Source organism: Carcharodon carcharias, chromosome 5, assembly GCF_017639515.1.
Source record: "Carcharodon carcharias isolate sCarCar2 chromosome 5, sCarCar2.pri, whole genome shotgun sequence".
NCBI lineage: Eukaryota > Metazoa > Chordata > Chondrichthyes > Lamniformes > Lamnidae > Carcharodon > Carcharodon carcharias.
Window position 1 is genome coordinate 51,250,347 of NC_054471.1, and position 19,745 is coordinate 51,270,091.

General features: G+C 44.2%; 1 protein-coding gene across 2 annotated transcripts in view; it reads right to left on the reverse strand.

Moving 5' to 3' along the window:
- The window catches only part of crybg1a (crystallin beta-gamma domain containing 1a), a 319,813-nt gene that overhangs the window by 153,775 nt on the left and 146,293 nt on the right, over positions 1 to 19,745 (reverse strand). The window contains exon 1 of one of the 2 annotated variants that reach the window (XM_041188920.1): positions 9,550 to 9,652. The exons of the other annotated variant lie outside the window; for it this stretch is intronic. Within the exon in view, the coding sequence (XP_041044854.1) occupies positions 9,550 to 9,552 (3 nt within the window). The 5' untranslated portion in view covers positions 9,553 to 9,652. Of the gene's footprint in view, positions 1 to 9,549; positions 9,653 to 19,745 lie in introns of those variants that run through there. 2 annotated transcript variants of the gene reach the window in all.

Below are 19,745 nucleotides of genomic sequence, written 5' to 3' on the forward strand. Positions count from 1 at the left end.
TAACATTATCAAATTTGATGTTCCGTTTGAGGTAGAAGGGGGAATCACAAAAAAAGGTTTTAATCTTAAGTAAGACTGATTTCAAAGGATTGAAACATAAACTGACCTCAATGAACTGGGCTGAACAGTTAATGGGTAAACTGGGCAGAATTTAAAACGCAAGGGGCAGGGGGTGTTTGGGTGCAGGCAGGGGGTTTTACCCAAAATGTGCCAGCCTGTTGGAAACCGGATATCCAGTCACTTCCAGCTTTTACTAGGGGTGTGTTTGGAGGTCTGCCGGAAACCCTGTGGAACTGTCAGATCTGTAATTTAACTGTGTAAAGCACCAGTTAATTCTGCCTTTAACCCGGTATTTTGCCTTTAACCCAGAATTTTTTGAATGGTCTCCTGTACCACAATGCCGCGCTCATCCACCTTGCAACCCCAATCTCATCCATACAAGCTGCAAGAAATTTGCAAGGGCTGAGGCTCCTACACTTCTAACTTCTCAATTCCTATACCTGCCTCACTCAAAGTCACACCCACCTGTCCCTGAACACTGACCAAAACAGACAACCCTATCCTAAGGGGTGTGATACCGGTGAGACCAGTCAGACACGGAATGCTCTCACACTTACTGCAGTGGCTCAATTCCCTCTGTTACATGGGGTTACAGTCTGAAATGTGGCAATCATGGTGTCCTCAGATCTTCCAGAAGTATTTATCAATCGGAAGGATTGCATTCAATCAAAGTTCAGCTGGCATGTGGCCACTCAAAGGTTTTCATGCATGTCTGTGCAAGATATCCTGGGAGTTGCCATGATTCATTCAGTTAGTCACATCTTCCACAGATATTTGTACTTTCGAACAGAGTGACTAGTTGGTTCGTTGGAGACAAGGGCTACACTCTGAGGACCTGGCTGATGACACCTGTGAGGACCCCTATCACTGCAGCAGAGGAGAGATACAACAGGAGCCATGTGAGTAGGAAAGCCATCATTGAGCAAGCCATTGGGGTTGCTGAAGATGCAATTCAGGTGCTTTCATAGATCCACCAGTGTACTTAAGTATGCACCAGTAAGACTGTCAAGATGGTAGTGATCTGCAGTGCCTTGCAAAATATTTCAGAACGAGAAAGTGCTGACCCCTCTGCGTCCTCAGATGAGGAGGGGGTGGCCTTTGCAGGGTGCTTGCATCCATTCACCTGTATGCCCTCATGAGGTCAGAGCTTTTGCAGTACTGAAAGCAACTTCTAGGGACCACACGCCTGCTGCTCACTGCTTCCACGACTACCAGCCACACCTGCTTATTCTCTCAGGCCAGGAGAATATCAATTCTCTACAGACCCTCGGAGGATGGCATCTGGGGTGAGGAACTGGAGCAGTGGGCTTCCTTCCCACATCTCACTTCTATCCTTCTCCTTCCTGAAAGTCTACAGAATCAGTATAGGATACAACCATTTCCAGGGTCCCTTTAAATAGAAATCCTTCCATTGACAGATGTAGGTCATCATCATGCTTGCACTCAGTGCCGGAAAGCCAGAAGCAGGATGCTAATGCAATGGCTGATTGAACATCCGTGGCAAAGCCTACTGCAGCAAACGGCTTAGTTCCATTAAAACTTTGCCCACTGTGGAGGTATTCAAAAGGAATATTTGGTACTGTGCAAGACAATTACTTTTCCCAAAAAGGCAAAATCTCCATTTCTGTAGTTAGGGCACCAGGGTTAACAAATGAGGTAAGATACAGTATAAAATTCAAGAAATGGCTTGCCCAAATGCCAAGAAAATTGGAAATTTAGCAGACTGGGAGAGCTACAAAAAAGCAATAAAGGCATACAAAGAAAATCTCGACAGCTGCCATAAGAAATATAAAACAAACCTTACAAGAGATTTCGAGGCTAACAGTAAATGTTTTAATAAATATATTAAGAGAGAGTGACTAAGAGAAATGTGGGCCCACTGATGTCTCACCCAGGTGATACTGCAATCAACATCAAGGAACTGGTAGATTTGTTAAGTGAGCACTCTGCATCTATCTTCATAGTGTGAAGAGAAGGTAGAGGCATAATAAGTTTTGCAAATGGGAGCAGGAAGTAATGAGGTAACACAGGCAGATTAAGTGAGTAGGCAAAACCATGACAAATGGAGTTCAATCTGGGGAAGTGTGAGGTTATTGACTCTAGATTCAGTAAAGACAAATTGAAATATTTTCTAAAGGTGAGAAACTGGGAATTGCAGACAAGCAAAGAGGTTTGGGCGTACATAAATGCAATTCCCTAAAGGCTAATGGACAGATACAAAATGCAACTGAAAAGACTAATCGAACGTCATAAACTCATAAACTCATTATGGCACAGAAGGAAGCCATTCAGTCCATTGAGTCCATGCCAGTTATTTGTAGAGCAATCAAGTCACTCCCATTCCCCCACTCCATGCCCATAGCCCTGCAAGTTCAACTCTCTCAAGAGTCTACCCAATTTTGTTTTGAAATGATTGATCTTCTCCGCTTCCACCACCCTCATGGGCACTGAGTTCCAAGTTATTACAACTCACTGCATAAAAAAGTTCTTCTTCACATCCGCTCTGTATCTCTTGTACAATCAGCTAATGGGACCAGCTATTCTTTGTCTACTTTATCTAAACCTGTCATAATCTTGTGTACATCTATTAGATCTCTACTTTGATCCAAGGAGAACTACTTCAGCTTCTCCAACTTAGCCTTGTAGCTGTATTCCCAAACTCCTAGAACCATTCTGGTAAATCTCCTCTGTACCCTGTCAAGAACCTGTACATCCTTATTAAGTGTGATGACCAGAACTGGGCCCAAAACTCTAGCTGTAGCCTAACCAGAGCTTTGCAAAGTTTCAGCATAACTTCCCTGCTTTTGTACTCAAAACCTCTATTTATGAAGTCCATCATCTGACATGTTTCACTAACTACTCTTTCAATTTGTCTTGCCACCTGTAAATATCTATGTGTATGAATCCCCCAAGGTCCCTCTGTCCCTGCACGCTCTTTAAAATTGTGCCATTAAGCCAATATAGCCTATCTCTATCCTTCTGCGAAATGAACACCACGGTCAACCATCCTCCATTCTGCAAAACGACTCATTGGTTTCTGTTATATTGTTATATTATTCATAAAGAAATAGGAAGTAATTGCATGAGAATTTGCATCCAGGGTGTCACATTTACTGCTGCACTGCAGTCAGGTACCAAGCAACCAAGTACCAGCCCACCAGCCACATGGAGAGCTGAGAGAAATACACTCAATGAAGGTCCAACATTTTAAGTCTAGAAGCGTGATTATTTCAAATTCTCGGAACTAGAGGATGGTGGCACGGGTGTTGTGAATAAGACCCTAACATTTTAAATGGATTTAATGTTGAATTAGATTGATGAAAAAACAACCCAAATTGGTGTCGGTGAGAGAAAAAGAGCATGTGAAAACAAAATGGCCACTGCTGCAGTATAGCTACAGCCTATAATGAATTTGGAAGCTGATGATGTCATAGTGGCATTTGAGAAGTTTAAGCAAAAATGCAGACTGACATTCAGTGGCTTTCTAAAACGCAATAGTGAAGAGGAAATGAAAATTACATCCTTTTGTGGGGCAGGAAAAAACAGGTTAAATTTGTTTAATAGCTGGGAGATGAGTGAGGACAACAGTAAAACACAGATGAAATTTTTGAAACTTTTGGCACACATCTCCAGCCGAAAGTCAAATCATCGGATCTACCAATATGGATTTCAAAGCCTGAGGCAGGAATCAGGAATCAGATGAACCTGTTGACAATTTCTTAACAGGATTGAAAATGAAATGTCAATGAAATGTCCCACATATTGTTCAAACAGCGTAGCTTGTGGAAAGCCCAATCACTGGGCAAGCATGTGCAAAACAAAAGGAAAAGATGGTAAATGAGTTACCAGAGGCACAGTAACAGGCAAATGAGAAGGAAAAGAAACCAAAGCATCCATATCCTGGAAGATGACAATAAGTTTGAGAACACAATAGGCATATATGAACCATAAAACTGCATGAAATGTCTCAATGCAACAGGTCCCAGAGAAAAGAAATTCACGTAACCATTCAGTTCAGGAAGAAGGTGAGAAACAAGCCAACAGCCATAAATCTGAAGCTGAAGCTCGATACCGGAGCACAAACTACAATCACCCTGCTCACACTATACCAGAAGATCGTTCGTGAAAATTTGAAAGAAAATAGTTACCTAAGGAACGATGTTTTGAAATTGAGCAATATCATGCTAACGCCATATGGGGTCGGGGGGGGGGGGGGGGGGGGGGGGGGGGGGGTGGTGCGCTAAGATTCAACAGCTAGAAATGACACATATCAGAGGGACACACAAAGGGAAAGATGGTAACTGTATGTTCTGCATCACGGAAACATGTGGTCCTGCTATCTTTGGGTTGAGCATTTGCGAAGAGCTGCAGCTGATATCAGTAAACCATGAGATGAAGGAGGCTTCACTGAAGGTTAAAGGTAGTACACCCATTGAAAAGCACGCTCCAATCAGAAGCAAGGAAGTGATTGCCAGATCCTGTAGATTGGGTAAATTCCATTGTTATGAGAGATAACATGCAAGGCCAAATGAATGGGTTGCAGTCAGATATTGAAAACCTCAAGGCCAATATGAAAAGCATGAAGAAAAGGGAAGAATAACGGGGTACTTGGTAAAGCAGTCGACGATGAAGATGAAGTCAGTGCCATGGACAAAATAGAGGTCAGGTGCGATTTTGGACCAAGGATGTGTAGGAACTTCATGTCAAATCAGTGGTTTTTAGTGCTGACTTGGCAAATGCTCTTGACATGCCTCGCATTTCTTGACAACAACTTCAATGTTCATACTTTGCCAACAGACTGCCTCTCTTGTGAGTCTTCTCCTCCAATCTATGCCTACCTGTGAGTGATGAAGTTGTTGAAGAATATCAGGTAACAAAGATTCTGATGACCAGCCTACCTTTAAAAATGGCTCCCTGGGAGATGATTAGCTTGTCCCGGTAAGACCAAAACAGTGTCACATGTTCATGGACATGCTGAATTGGATCAGGCCGTCATTCAGTGATGGTTTGCCACAGTTTCTCTTTCTGGAATGCTTCCATGGGAGTAGATGTAATCACCAACTCAATAATTCTGTCTGCTAGCTCTGTGTTTGAAAAATCACAGTACATACCCTTTTCTCTGCATCTGCTGACAAAGTGGTCTATGGATTCTCTAGGCTGTTGTTGAAACGATACAAAGTCTAGTCAATGAATACAGCTGTTTAACTGATTCTGAACTGATCTTCTAATGTAGTCCATACCATTTTGGGATCCTTTAGCTCTTCTTCTGTTAATCCTGATGTGTTCAGCCTCTGTAGATCTTCATTCCCAATTGCTAGGTGATTTTTTTTATGGCTTGCTTGTCTGGTTCAGACACATCTGAATCAAGAAACCATGGGTGGAATTTTACGCCGAAGTCAATGGACTTTTGAATGGCCCCCACATTTTACAGCTACTCCCCTACTGCGATGGGGCCGTAAAATTCCACCCCATACCTCTGTACACTGTTAAACATTTTGCATTTGGTTACTGGGTCAGCTAGGTCAGCTGCTCACAATTCGGACTGGGGAATTTTATGGACATATTGACGATATCCCTTTGACCTTCCATCTTCCATAGTACTTGAGGTGGGTGTTGCTGTAGTCACTCTAGTGTGCTTTTTCGAAGTTCTACCGATCATAATCACAACCTTCTCTGGCTCGATTTTTATGGTGGTTTTGTTTTCTTTTTCCTTGTTTGACTCTCCATCACTGGCTATTGATCCAGCCCACATCCTGGTCAGTCCCCTTTCCCAACTGAGCTAACCTGGTGCTGGTACTCTCAACATGCTGTCGCACTCACTGAACTGACAGGCTATATGCTGCAATCTCACCATGAGGGATCCGTCTGCTTACTAGTTCTTTACCTGAGCACTATGTCTTGAAAGCTTTTCTGCACAGTCACTATGCTGCAATTTGAACACTTTCCAATGCTGCAGCTTCATTGCAGTCTGACCAAAATGTCAAGGGTTGCCTCATGCCATGTAGCATGATCTAAGGCTGTTCACCATGTTGTATCCGTTTTTAATCTTGCTGCCACACTATTTGGCCACCGCTGAACACCATGTTGTGTTTTTGTAATGATATAAAAGCACAAATCACTCATAAGGGAAATGTGTAAACACATTGTGGGTTCATTTACTTAAACTAGGCACATGAGAAAATATATACATGTATAGAAGCTTGAAGACATCAGCAGCAGAGCTGTGTGCCGTTTTCTGTTCACAGCCCAAGGTGAAACTGAAGCTGGGCCACATGACACACTTCTCTTCTATTGATGGCAATACTGACTCTCCTATTCCATGAGCGTCAATTTTTTAATGTAACATTTTGTCAAACGCTTTCTTAAAATCCACATAGACAGTATCCACCACATTCCGTCCTCAACCTTTTGTTAATTTATCTAAAAATTCAATTAGATTAGTCAAACATAATTTGCCTTTTACAAATCTGTACCAGCTTCCGTCAATTAACTCAAACCTCTACAAGTGTCTTTGCATTGTACCCCCAATTATTGTTTCTAAAACTTTAAAGCCACTGATGTTAAACTGACCAGCCTGTGGATACTAAAAATGTCCTTGCACCCTTTCTTGGACAAGGGTGCCACATTCCAATTTTCTGGAACCTCCCCTGTAGCTAGGAAAGATTGGAAGATTATGTCAAGCACTTCTGCTGTCGCCAGCCCCACTTCCCTTGGCAACTGGGGTGCGAGCCATCCAGACCAGGTGACTAAACGTAGCCAACCTTTAAAATACAAGCTGCTATTAATTTTCACACCAGCATTACCTCCATCATCTATGTTTCTACCAATATTTTGTCAGCATCCCTTTCCTTTTTAAACACTGATACAAGCACTCATTAAGAATTCTAGCCCTGCCCTGTGTCTCTAAGCATATATAACCTTATTTGACCCTAATAGGTCCTGCCCTGCCTCTTGCTACCTGCTTACTATTTACAAGCATTTTATGCAGCAATGGAGTCAACTTAGCTACTTGCTTCACACAATAATTGGGGACCAGCTTGAAACAGGACAACCCATCTCACTTTCTAGGCTATAGTTTGTTCTGGAGTCCTTGTGCATGAATCCCAAAAAGTTAACATACAAGTTCAGCAGGTAATAGAGAAGGCAAATAGAATGTTGGCCTTTATTTCAAAGGGAATGGAGTATAAAAATAGGAAAGTCTTGCTAAAATTATGCAAGGCACTACTTAGGCCACACTAGAATACTGTGAACAATTTTGGTCCCCATATCTAAGGAAAGATATACTGGCATTGGAGGCAGTCCAGAGAAGGTTCACTAGGTTGATCCCAGGTATGGAAGGATTTTTTTTATGAGGAGAGGTTGAGTAGGTTGGGCCTGTACTCATTGGAGTTTAAAAGAGTGAGAGGTAACCTTATTGAAACATATAAGATTCTTAGGGGGCTTGACAGGATAGATGCTGAGAGGTTGTTTCCCATTGTGGGAGAGTCTAGGACCAGAGGGCATAATCTCAGAGTAACAGGTCGCCCATTTAAGACAGGGATAAGGAGGAATTTCTTCTCTCAGACGGTAGTCAATCTGAGGAATTCTTTGCTGCAGAGGGCTGTACAAGCTGGGTCATTAAGTATATTCAAGGCTGAGATCGACAGATTTTTAATCAGTAAGGGAATCAAGGGTTATAGGAAAAGGCAGGAAAGTGGAGTTGAGAATTATCAGATCAGCCAGGATCTCATTGAATGGCAGAACAGACTCGTTGGGCCAAATGGCCTACTTCTGCTCCTATGCCTTATGGTCTGTGACAGGAATTTGGGGCCACATTCAAGTATGGTGCATTAATTTTGTATGCAAGAATTGATTCAGGCATGGAATGCCACTTGGGTGAAAAGAAGTTTGAAACAATGGTTTTGCAGTGTCAATAGGCCATTCAAAATATGGAGTGTACAACAATACTGAATTGGTTAAATAAAGGTGCCAGGATAAATGTTCATAGACTATTCTACAAAACATGCTAGAATTAAAATACTTGACGACATTAGTCAAAATGATGCCTGTTACAAATGTTGGCATTTATCTCAAGGCATCTGGAATACAACGAAGATGGAGTGATACTTCAGTTGTTACAGCTCTTGTCAGACGTCTAGAATACTGAGCTAGGTTCCAGGCACCGCAGTACATAAAGAACATATTGGTCTTGGAGAGGAGGCAGTGTAAATTCACCAGAATAGTACAGGTGGTTAGAGTTAAATTATAAACAAAAACCAAAATACCTTGAAAAACTCAGCAGGTCTGGCAGCATCTGCGGATAGGAGCACAGTTAACGTTTCGAGTCCGAATGACCCTTTAACAGAAGTAAGTAAAAATAGAAGAGAGGAGACAGGATAGATGCTTTTTTTTATTTTTATTTTTACTTAGTTCTGTTGAAGGGTCATTCGGACTCGAAACGTTAACGGTGCTCCTATCCGCAGATACTGCCAGACCTGCTGAGTTTTTCAAGGTATTTTTGTTTTTGTTTTGGATTTCCAGCATCCGCAGTTTTTTTAACTTTTATTTTAGTTAAATTATACAACCTGGTAAATTGCTTGTATTTCTTTGTATATGGAAGATTCCGAGGGATGATCTAATCCAGATGTTTACAAGGACAAAAGAATTAGATAGGATGGAAAAAAAAAAGATTTCCTCTCGTGGGGGTATCCAGAACAAGGTTGCTTAATCTTAAAGTTAGTGCCAGGACAGACAAGTGAAACCAGGAAGCACTCCTTCACACAAAGAGCACGAGAAAGCTAAAACTGTCTCATCCAGGAGAAGGCTACGAATACTAGGTCAATTTAAAACCTTCAAAATTGAAGCTGATTTTTTTTTTATTTTCTAAAGCTATTAAGGGATATGGGTTTAAGGTACAGTTCAGCCATGATGAATGGAAGATTGAGCACCATGAGCTGAATGTACTAGTCCTGTTCCGATATTCCTATATTCTGCAGGCACCAGGCGTTCCCCACAACGCTCGCTCATGGTTATTCATCACTTGCGATCTTTGCCCTGGAGTATCGGAAGACAATTTGACCACAGCAGGCAACAACTCACTAGATGTGCGCAGATTAACAATCCCTGCATGAATCTCCGAAAAACATTCGAGTGGGAGTTGTCGCCGATGTTCCCGCCCAAACCAGGACTGCTGAGGCCAATTGTACTGCCCAACAACCACTCCCGCTGAAAGCTAACTCCACAAGAGACTGGGAATCAAACCTGAAACCTTACTGGATAAACTCGCTTCACTGTCAGCAGAGCGACTGCAATCTTTTCAACAGTTAAATTTAACGGCAGTAAACCAACTCTCTGGAATCCAGAACTTTCAGTTGTATGTGCCCAGGCACAAACCAATTAATACTTGTGACTGCACTACATTCACGCTTCAGGAAAAGATAATCCAAACTACTTCAGGCACCATGTACACTTTAAAAGTTAAACAATATTTTCTTAATGGCTCCTACTTACCATTTCTTAATAGTTCGCTGCTTATTTACAGTTATCGCTAGATTTGTCGAGAGTCTAAGTTCCGTCCAACTCGTTGCAATGCATCCCAACTGCATATGCTACATGCATAATTTAGATACACATACCTTATTACTCATCACTCTTATGCCCCACCTCTTCGGCTACAATGCTCTTGCCTCACTTCCCCCGTCTTAATAAGCCACCCACGATATTTTGCAAGGATTTAATCATTTTGAAAAGACAGGGCAAGTTGTATTTTTTCTTTTTAAAAAAAAATGGCAGAAAAAAGTTGCTTGAGCATTCTTTATCTGTTTGCTTTTGGTGTCTTGCACACACACACATGCATATATCCATATATGATTGGATTCATCAATCGTTGAATGCTAAATCAGAGGAACAGGATATTCTGTTTCACTTCTTGATATGGGCAACTGGATTAATCCTACTCTCTTGATCGCTCCCCAGTAATATTTCTTTTTTTTCACACAAGTATTTGCCTGTTAAAATAACTTAGAGGGTAGAATTTAATGACGGTCCAGCAGCTCGAGTGCCAGTGGCAACCCCCATGGCCATTTCGGTGAGCTTCATTGGGATTACATCCCAATTAGGCAGGCCTATGGCTGCCGATGGGGTTCCCAGCTCCATCAGGAGCCATCCCTAGCGAGGTGAGAGTGACTGCCCTTGACATCAAGGCAGCATTTGACAGAGTGTGGCATCAAGGAGCCTGAGCAAAAGTGGAGTCAATGGGAATCAAGAGGGAAACTCTCCGCTGGTTGGAGTCATAGCTAGCACAAAGGAAGATGGTTGTGGCTGTTGGAGGTCAGCCATCTCAACTCCATGACATCACTGCAGGAGTTCTTCAGGGTAGTGTCCTCGGCCCAACCTTCTTCTGCTACTTCATCAATGACCTTCTGTCCCTCGTAAGGTCAGAAGTGGGAATGTTCGCTGATGATTGCACAATGTCCAGCACCATTTGCAGCTCCTCAGAGCCTTCAGCTGACTGTGCAAATACGCAGCAAGACCTGGACAATATCCAGGCTTGGACTGACTAGTGGAAAGTAACATTTGCACCACACAAGTGCCAGGCAATGACCATCTCCAACAAGCGAGAATCCAAACCATCTCCCCTTGATGTTCGATGGCATTACATCACTCAGTTATACTGGGGATTACCATGGAGCAGAAACTGAACTGGACTAGCCATATAAATACTGTGGCTACAAGAGCAGGTCAGAGGCTGGGAATTCTGCAACAAGTAACTCACCTCCTGACTGCCCAAAGCCTGTCCACCATCTACAAGGCACAAGTCAGAAATGTAATGGAATACTTTTCATCTGCCCGAATGCATGCACCTTCAACAATACTCAAGAAGCTGGACACTATCCAGGACAAAGCAGCCTGCTTGATTGGCACCCCATCCATCACAATAAATACTAACTTCCTCCATCACTGATGCACAGTGGCAGCAGGGTGTCCCATCTACGATATGCACTGCAGCAACTCATCAAGGCTCCTCCGACAGCACCATCCAAACACGTGACCTCTACCACCAAGAAGGACAAGAGCAGTAGATGCATGGGAACACCACCACCTGCAAGTTCCCCTCCAAACCACACACCACGCTGGCTTGGAATTATATTGCTGTTCCTTCAATGTCACTGGTTCAAAATCCTGGAACTCCCTTTCTAAGAGCACAGTGGGTGTACTTACACCACATGGATTGCAGTGGTTCAAGAAGGCGGCTTACCATCACCTTCTCAAGGCCAATAAGGGATAATAAATGCTGGCCTACCCAGCGATACCCACATCCCATGAAAGAATTTTTAAAAAATTCCCACCGGACGTTCTCCTGAAGAGTATTGGCTACTGCTGGCTGTCAGCGTAAGGATGAGGATCATCACTGGGGCCTTGGAGTGCAGGGAAGTGGGACAGGATCACTGGGGCCTGTAAGAAAGGCCCTGACGAGGGTTGGTAGGGGGCAGGGGGATTGTTTTCTCCTGACTTCCTTGCTGTCGGTGGGTCCCTCCGTTGGGCACAGGATGTCTGAGAAGGAGGGACTCCTCAGCAGACCACAGGTATTCCCATCTGGTGGCTTGCCCACATACTGTTGCCCCTGCCTGCCGCTGGTTGAATACCAGTGGTGGTGTGATGTGACGCTTAATTGACCAACTTAAGGTTCTCAATTAACCTCCGGGCAGGAAGGCCTTTCTCAACCCCTCCTACCCTGGACTTGATTGTGGGAGTTGGGAAGATTATGGGCCCTCCACCCTGCAACTTACTGACGGATTATACAGTTCCACCCCCGCCCCAACACCTTACAGCTCGTACCCAGGGGGGGATTAAATTCTGCCATGGGCTCTGCTACCACAATAGTATGTGGCAAAGAATTCTAAATTCTAACCAGCCTCCATGTATTTTTTTCTAACCCGCTGTTTTAATTCGTTTTGTGATTATCTTTAAAAAGATGGCATCGTCAGTGTTGTTGCAACAGCAGGGCAAAAACGAGATACTCTGCTCCAGTGGATCATCTCTTAACCCTGAAAGCCTCTTCCTCCTCTACAAGGCTCAAGTCAGGCGTATGATAGGTACTCATCACTCACCAGGATGGGTGCCATCATGACAATGCCCACGAAGCTTAACATCTTTCAGTACACTTGATGGATGCCCCTGCCAAAGGACATAATATCCGCCTCTTCCATCATTGGCGCACTGAGGCTAGTGCCAACAGTTGCCACCTGCATCCATGCCATGAGACAAACAAAGCAATGCAGTACAAAAACATGATAGGACAAGGGAGTGTGTGCAACATTAGACAAAGTCAGTACGTCAATATATTTGTGAATAGGCATTTAGTTCTATATGTGTTCGTATATTGAATTTGCAAATGAATAGGAGGTGATGTGGTGCATTAATTGACAGATATCAGAAAATGACGAGTGTTTACATTATTTGGATCTAATGAAGTATCAGATTTCTACTACTATTTCCAAACCCATCATTTGAACCTCAGTTTTATCCAACTCCATTTCATGCTTAAGGCTCAGCCTTATGCTTAATAATTCACAGACACTTTGGCCGGAATTTTCCAGCCCCTCACACCAGTGGGATCTTCCGGTCCCACCAATGTGAACAGAGATTTCAATAGCTCACCAGCCCCGCCATGGAGGAATCCACGCTGGAAAATTCCGGCCAAAGGTATATGCAGCATTCTTCATTCTCCATAGTCAGATGATTTGTTTCTAATAATGCTCAATAGTTGGCTAGCCAATCGCCGCACGTGTTGCACATAAAACAGAACTTAATTCCAACACTTCATTCTTAGTTGGCCTATTTCACTCCCAGCAGTAGTAATGCCATTAGGAGGTTGGCTTTATCCAAGTGGCATTACTACCACAGCAGAAGGACTGCATATTGTGAACTCACCAGGAGCACTCCGGGACATAGCAAAGCAAGTCACCAGACAACTGGGTGTTTTCTCAGCCTCAAAGGTAGAATCAGCCTTAAAGAGGAAAATGGAAAAACCCCCGGGGATTTTTTGTTTTTATCTTGGAAGTGACCAGTGTTTTAATCCATTTCTGCCTGCCAGAAGCATTGCATTTCCTGTGGCCTTCACCTTAAAAGTGTCATTGTCCCCTGTGACTGTGTTCATGCTGGTGTGTGGGATGGCACAACAGCATGTACCTAGGCAGGAGTCTGGATATTTCTGGAACCTGCCTAGGAGTGAATTCACCAGAAAAGCAGTTGTTGGAAGAACAGGGAAGACAAACTTGGGCATAGAAAATTACGAAGCTTCTCCTTTTCTTTCTAGTGACATGGAACAGATATACAGACAAGAAGAGTGGGAATTGCTACTCTATGGCAGGAAAACAGTTGTTACTGGTTTAGATGAGGCCCCGGTGAATTACATTATGTTAGCAGTTGTGAAGGGGCTTGTGAATGTGTTTCACTTGGCTGCCTCCAAATAAGCCAAGGTAAAGTACTGAACACAGTACTTTAAAAAGCACTGGAGTAGGATTTAACATTTGAGAACAGTGTAAAATGGACGGTATTGGATCAACCACCTGTTAAACGTCCTGAAAATCAGGAGAAGTATACAAAAGACAGCTGATCATATTGTCTGTTTTCTACAATCACCCAGAGTTAAAATTACACTGATCAAACATAAATGATTAAATGGAAATTCAGCAACAAATGTTGAGGGACCAAAACCAATTTTCTTTCAAAAAGTCAGAATTAAAGAGTGGAGCTTTACAGCCCTGTCATGTTGGGGATGGTTATGGAAAACACGGCGAGCTGTTCTAAAGTCCATTGCCCTCGGTGGGACTGGAAAATCCCCCCTGCAGGAGGGGCTGTAAAATGCCATCCAAATACTTTTCTTGACATTATCAACCTACCTCTTAACATTGCTTATGCATAAATGGCCTCTCAGGATCCAGAATCGCATATTGTTCAGGGCAGTTTTTTTCCTGATTTGCACATGCCACAATCAGAGGAAGCCTGTGTTCAATGTGGTTCTATATTGATTTACATGTAATTTACACTGCCGCGCACTGTTCAGATACAATCAGGTACAGCAGAAAAGCCATTGAGTAGGTTCGACTGTGCTGCTATTCAGGAGTGGAATGGAAAGAAAGAATTACTCATTCATTTTCCTTCTACACTACAGTCTGTTTCTTGGTTACTCTTTGCATTAGGCAAACAAACATTGGCCCGCGTATTTGTGTTCAACTCTATCCTGACTTGTACACTTCGCTTAATCGTGAGCAGGAATTTTTCACCCTCTCTTACGCAGGGCTAACCCAATAGAGGACATTGTGATTAAGTTTTAGAGTGCTCTGGTCAAACTGAATCTGAGTATCCAGTTCTGGTCACCAAGAAAAAGCGAGATATTCAAAGAATGGCAGCAGCACAGAGAAGACCCATTTTGCATCAGCTGATTTATTTCATTGTTATCAAGGAAGCTTCCAGTTTTAGAACCATTAGTCTGGTTTTAATTTTTTTTTGTAAATTGCCAGGACAAATCTCAGAATTAACAAAAATCCACAGAGACTTAGTGCCAATGGGCAAATCAGCAGGTGCCTGGACATGTTTTGCCTCCAGTAATTAGGCAAATTTATTTTGAAATTAACCTATTTCTACATAAGGCAGGTTTAGTTGACAGAATTTATCAAAATATGAATTTGAGAAAAGATTACTAGAATCTGATTACTAGAAAAGCTGATAGACTAGAAAACAATTAGTATCCCAAATTAATCAAATTATTTGAAAGAATTTTGCAACTTTTCTCCTCTCTGAACAACATTTGGACAGTTTCTGAATTGTTATTTCTGATTTGCATGCAGAATGAAGGAGAATAGGTGTGCGGATTTTTCGGTCAGAAACCCATCTTTGGTGCGAAACTGATTTAAGATTTTCGTGTGGGGAAGCTCTTAATTTCCTATCTGCTTAGAGCCAGGGAGGGTAGGAATGGAGGCAGGTCAAATGAAGTGTGGGACTCATTTAGATATGCCAGAGCAGCTAACACTGAAGCTGCTGGTTGTCCAATATGCAGTTTGTGCCAAAACCTTCTACAGCACCAGATGTCTCAGGAAAACTGGAGGCTTGGCAGCCAGGGCAGAGCAGCCCCTTGTTTCATCGATGCCATCCTGAATCTAATCACAGAATCACAGAATCACACAGTGCAAAAAAGGCCCTTAGGCCCATCGAGTCTTACCAGACATGTGAGAAACAACTGACCTACCTACCTAATCCCATTTACCAGCACTTGGCCCATAGCCTTGAATGTTATGATGTGCCAAGTGCTCATCCAGGTACTTTTTAAAGGATGTGAGGCAACCCGCCTCCACCAGCCTCCCAGGCAGCTCATTCCAGACCATCACCACCCTCTGGGTAAAAAAGATTTTCCACACATCCCCCCTAAACCTCCTGCCCCTCACCTTGAACTTATGTCCCCTTGTGACTGACCCTTCAACTAAGGGGAACAGTTGCTCCCTATCCATCCTGTCCATGCCCCTCATAATCTTGTACATCTCGATCAGTTCGCCTCTCAGTCTTCATGCTGGAGGCCATGTAAGAGAGGAGAGAAGCCCTGTTCCCAGAAGTTAGCAGAAGGATGTTACTTCATTGTGCAGCAGGGGTGCCTCTCTGTTCAGAGTCATCTGTCTCTGCCTCCTCTCGTACCTTCTGCTCCTCCCCCAGGGCTCCACTTTCCTCAAGGTCCACAACTCTCTGAAGGATCATGTTATGGAGAGCCTTGCAGGTGGGTTGTTGAGGCCTTCTCCCAGCCAGTCCAGGCACCTGAATTGCATCTTCAGAGCCCGATGGCCTGCTCAATGGTTGTTCTACTGAGCAGGTGGCTTTGGTTGTATTGCTTCTGTCAGGGGCTCCCACAAAGGAGTGAGTAGCCATCTCATCGAGGGATATCGCTTGTCCTCTAGGATCCAACCATGCACTTTGTGGGGTGGAGTGAAGATCTGAAGCAGCCTGGACTGACAGAGAATGAAGAAATCATGCCAGCTGTCAGGAATATGAGTGCACACATGGAGGAAACTCTTGTTGTGGTCTCAGACCAGCTGGACATTGAGGAAGCGAAAGCCCTTCCTGTTGATGGATCTCACTGGCCGGTCACTGGGTGCCTTGATGAACTCATGGGTGCAATCAATGATGCCCTGCACCTGGGGGAATCCAGCGATGCAAGCAAAACTGAATGCCATCTGTCCCTATGAGGCTGTATCTGTCGTTAAATGAATGTGTTGTCCAACTCTGGCAAAGAGGGCATCAGCAAGATAGAGTGATATGCAGCTATTTTGATATGCCTCTAAGATCTGCAGCTGATCATTGGAAGGAGCCACAAGCGAAGAAGCACAATGCCACAGTGACTTTGACTGCTACTGGCTGCAAGGCACAAGCTCTTCAGTGATCTCTGTGACCATCTGCCTGGAGATTCAGAGTTTCCTGGTTCTCCAACATCTCCAGGTAGCTCCACCTTCAGAGGTCATTCCTGTGTTGAGTTTTTGGCCTCTGTTGCCTTCCTGCCCTTCTTTCCTTTCCATGCCCTCCTGATGCCTGGAGTTCTGCACTTCCTGTGGAGGATATTGTTCCACATCGTCACTGGGCCCAAAATCTGACAGTCATGCCCCAATGCCAGCTGCAGCCTTCCTTCTTTGTAGGTAACCACCCAATTGCCCTTGGACACCTTTACCTCTGCTCTTCTTCCCCTGCAATGCCAGGATGCTGAATGTCCATTCTCCCTGTCACCCGTGCAGCACCAAGTGCCCAGCTCCTTTCACCTTACTGACCCACTTATGGGGCAAGATGATGCACTAGGGCAACCATGACTAGTTGCCCATGCTTTACCCACCTGCCTTCAAATGGTCAGTTTCTGAAGGTGAATGTTATCTGTCTGCCTCATTAAAAATGTAAACAGCGCATCTTGATAAGATCTTAATGAGCTTTTCAGCAGTCTTAGTTGGCCTCAATTGGGAGGAAAGTGAGATGCCTGTTCCTCCTTCCCTTTGCTCCAGTGATTATTGTTGATTTCAGGATTAGCACCCTGAAATCGCCCAGCATCAGCACTTTCAGGCACCCACCTAATCACCCCCCCACCACCCGCCCCACCGCCACTTAGAGGTCAGAATTCTTCTTTTCTTTGGATATGGAAAATATGCCTATTTTTTTCTTGGTCCACAGGCCACATGGTGTGGGTACAGAAGGTCAAATCAGCTAAAGGGTTTTCCTTAGCGAAGGGCATTAGCGAACCAATTGGATTTTTCTGTTAATCTGGCAGCTTTCATGGTCTTTGTTTCCAACCTAGAAATTACCAGATTTATCAAATTCAAACTTTTAATTTGCCATGGTGGGATTTGAGATTACAACCTCTGGGTTGCTCGTCCAGTATCATAATCATAACATGACTGTACCCACTTAGATAAAGTATAATTTTGATGCCCCTTTCCTGAGGAGTGAGGTCAAGTGACTATTATCAAAACAATTACGGTCCCTGTCACAGCAGATAATAAGCTTAATACTTAATTATATGTTGACTGTCAGTACTTAGCTTGAAGAATACAACCAATAGAAATGAATAGTATCAAAACAAGTGTCAAATGAGGAAAATGTTCAATGTCTTTACGTTGAACTCCCCTCTCCCTAAAAAAACAGCTGAACACACAACACTAACCACCTCCATGGATGGTGCTCTATACTTTGGCTAATAAATTGGTAAGCCATATACTAATACAATTGTAAGAGTTTTCCCATGTCTCCTTTCTCAGTGGCAATTTTTCAATGGCAGGTCTTGCACAGATAACTGCTTCAATTAACTCTTAAAAAATAGTTACAAAAGTCTGTTTTCAAATGTGATTGTGTTAAGTACCAACTGAACTAATCAAATGCTGCATAGAACACGGAGCTGCTTTCATATCAGTTTAATACCGTGCCCTGGTCTTGTGATACCCATACACGGGATGGCAATAACAAAACAAATTGAGACCAGAGACAAATAAGTTTAAGTTAAAAATTTGCTGAGTGACTAAGTGCGGTAGTGGGCAGATAAAACGACGTTTTATCTGCCGGCCGCAATGGCGGCTTTTCACGCCTTATTGTCCCAAACCCACCGCATTAATTATGCATTCCCGGGGAACAAACTGTTTCCATTGCGGGCAGGCTCGCATTTGCCCGCCACACCATCACCTTGCCGCTTCATCACGTCAGGCGCTATATTTAAATTCCAGCTACATGCACACCTCTCAGTGTTCCCAATCCACAACTGCTGCATGGAAGACATGGCCCCAATTAGCAAGACAACTGCAGCCCCCAGACTTAATTATATGTCCCTCGAGTGCCTTTTGAATGCCTTGGAGGCCCACCATGATGTCCTCTATCCTGCTCTGACTGCAGGATGGGCAGCTGTATCATCAATCCAAGAGGGAGGCGGTGGCAGCAGCGGTCAATGCCAATGCCCTGCAAAAGAGGACGGCCATCCACTACCGCTACAGGATGAATGATCTCATCCGTTCCACCAGGGTAAGTCACTCTTTTCATCACTCTTGACTCACAAACCCGTTACATCCACAGGGATCTCACACAAGAGACAACACCAGTAACTCTTACACATTCTTCCATCTGCATCTGGCTCATATCCTCTCGAACTCATGTCTTCACCCAATCCGTGGCTCCGCTCACCACACAAACATTCCATGCAGTGCCATGTGTCCTGCTCACAGTCTCCACTTGTTTCCATGAAGGAGAGGTCTGCACATCAGCAGGGAAAGTCCCAGACCAGGGTGGAGTGGCCTACATTAGGCCCCTCACTCACTTTAAGGAGTGTGCCATCTTGCTGACCCGTGAGGATGTGATGACGGTGAGGTCGGCAACGAACACCCACATGAGGATCCTGCACCACATCATCCCTCTCTCAATGCAACTGTGACTTCTCTCTTTCCTGCTTTTTCCTCTGCTGCCATGCACTAATTATCTCTACTTCAGTTCACAGGGAGCTCTGCCATGCGATTGACACCCTCAGCCAGCCAGTCCCTCAGCTCCATCCATGCCCCACCTCCAGGAAAGAGGACACCTCCTCCATCGAAGAGCTGGAAATAAGCAGCCTGGAAGACCCTCCACCAGCGCAGAGACACACATCTCATTGGGATCTAAAGCAGGCTCGGGTTCACAATCTGGTGGTCACCGCGTGGCCACATGTCCGCAGCAGGAGGAGGCAGGTTCAGTCAAGCTCCCCGGTACTTGGGGAACTGCTGGGAAGAGGCATCTGTAAAGTCCGAGTCAGATGAAAAGCCTCTGGATTTGGCCTTCCAACTCATCCTGGAGAGTCAGCAGAAGGCAGGGGAACATCACACAGAGCTGTTGGAAGCCCTCAACAGAGAGGCTCGCAAGTAGGAGGCGTGCATCCGCTCTCTGATGAAGTGGTGCCCATATGTGCATGTATGGAGATCTCATGGGAAGATGGTGGATGCCACGGAGACCCTAGTCCAGCAGAACATGAAGATGTGTGCAGAACTGCACTCCATCTGGGGAGCCATGAGTGAATTCCTGCAGTGGCAACGCGAGAGGGAAATGAGGCACTTCAACGTCCCTCCAGGTGCTCCTTCCCCTCCATCAGTCAGGCTGGGGGCCTCAGGCATCTGAAGGGAGGAGGAGCGGCAGCTGGACAGCCCAGGGTAATCCACACAGGAATCTCA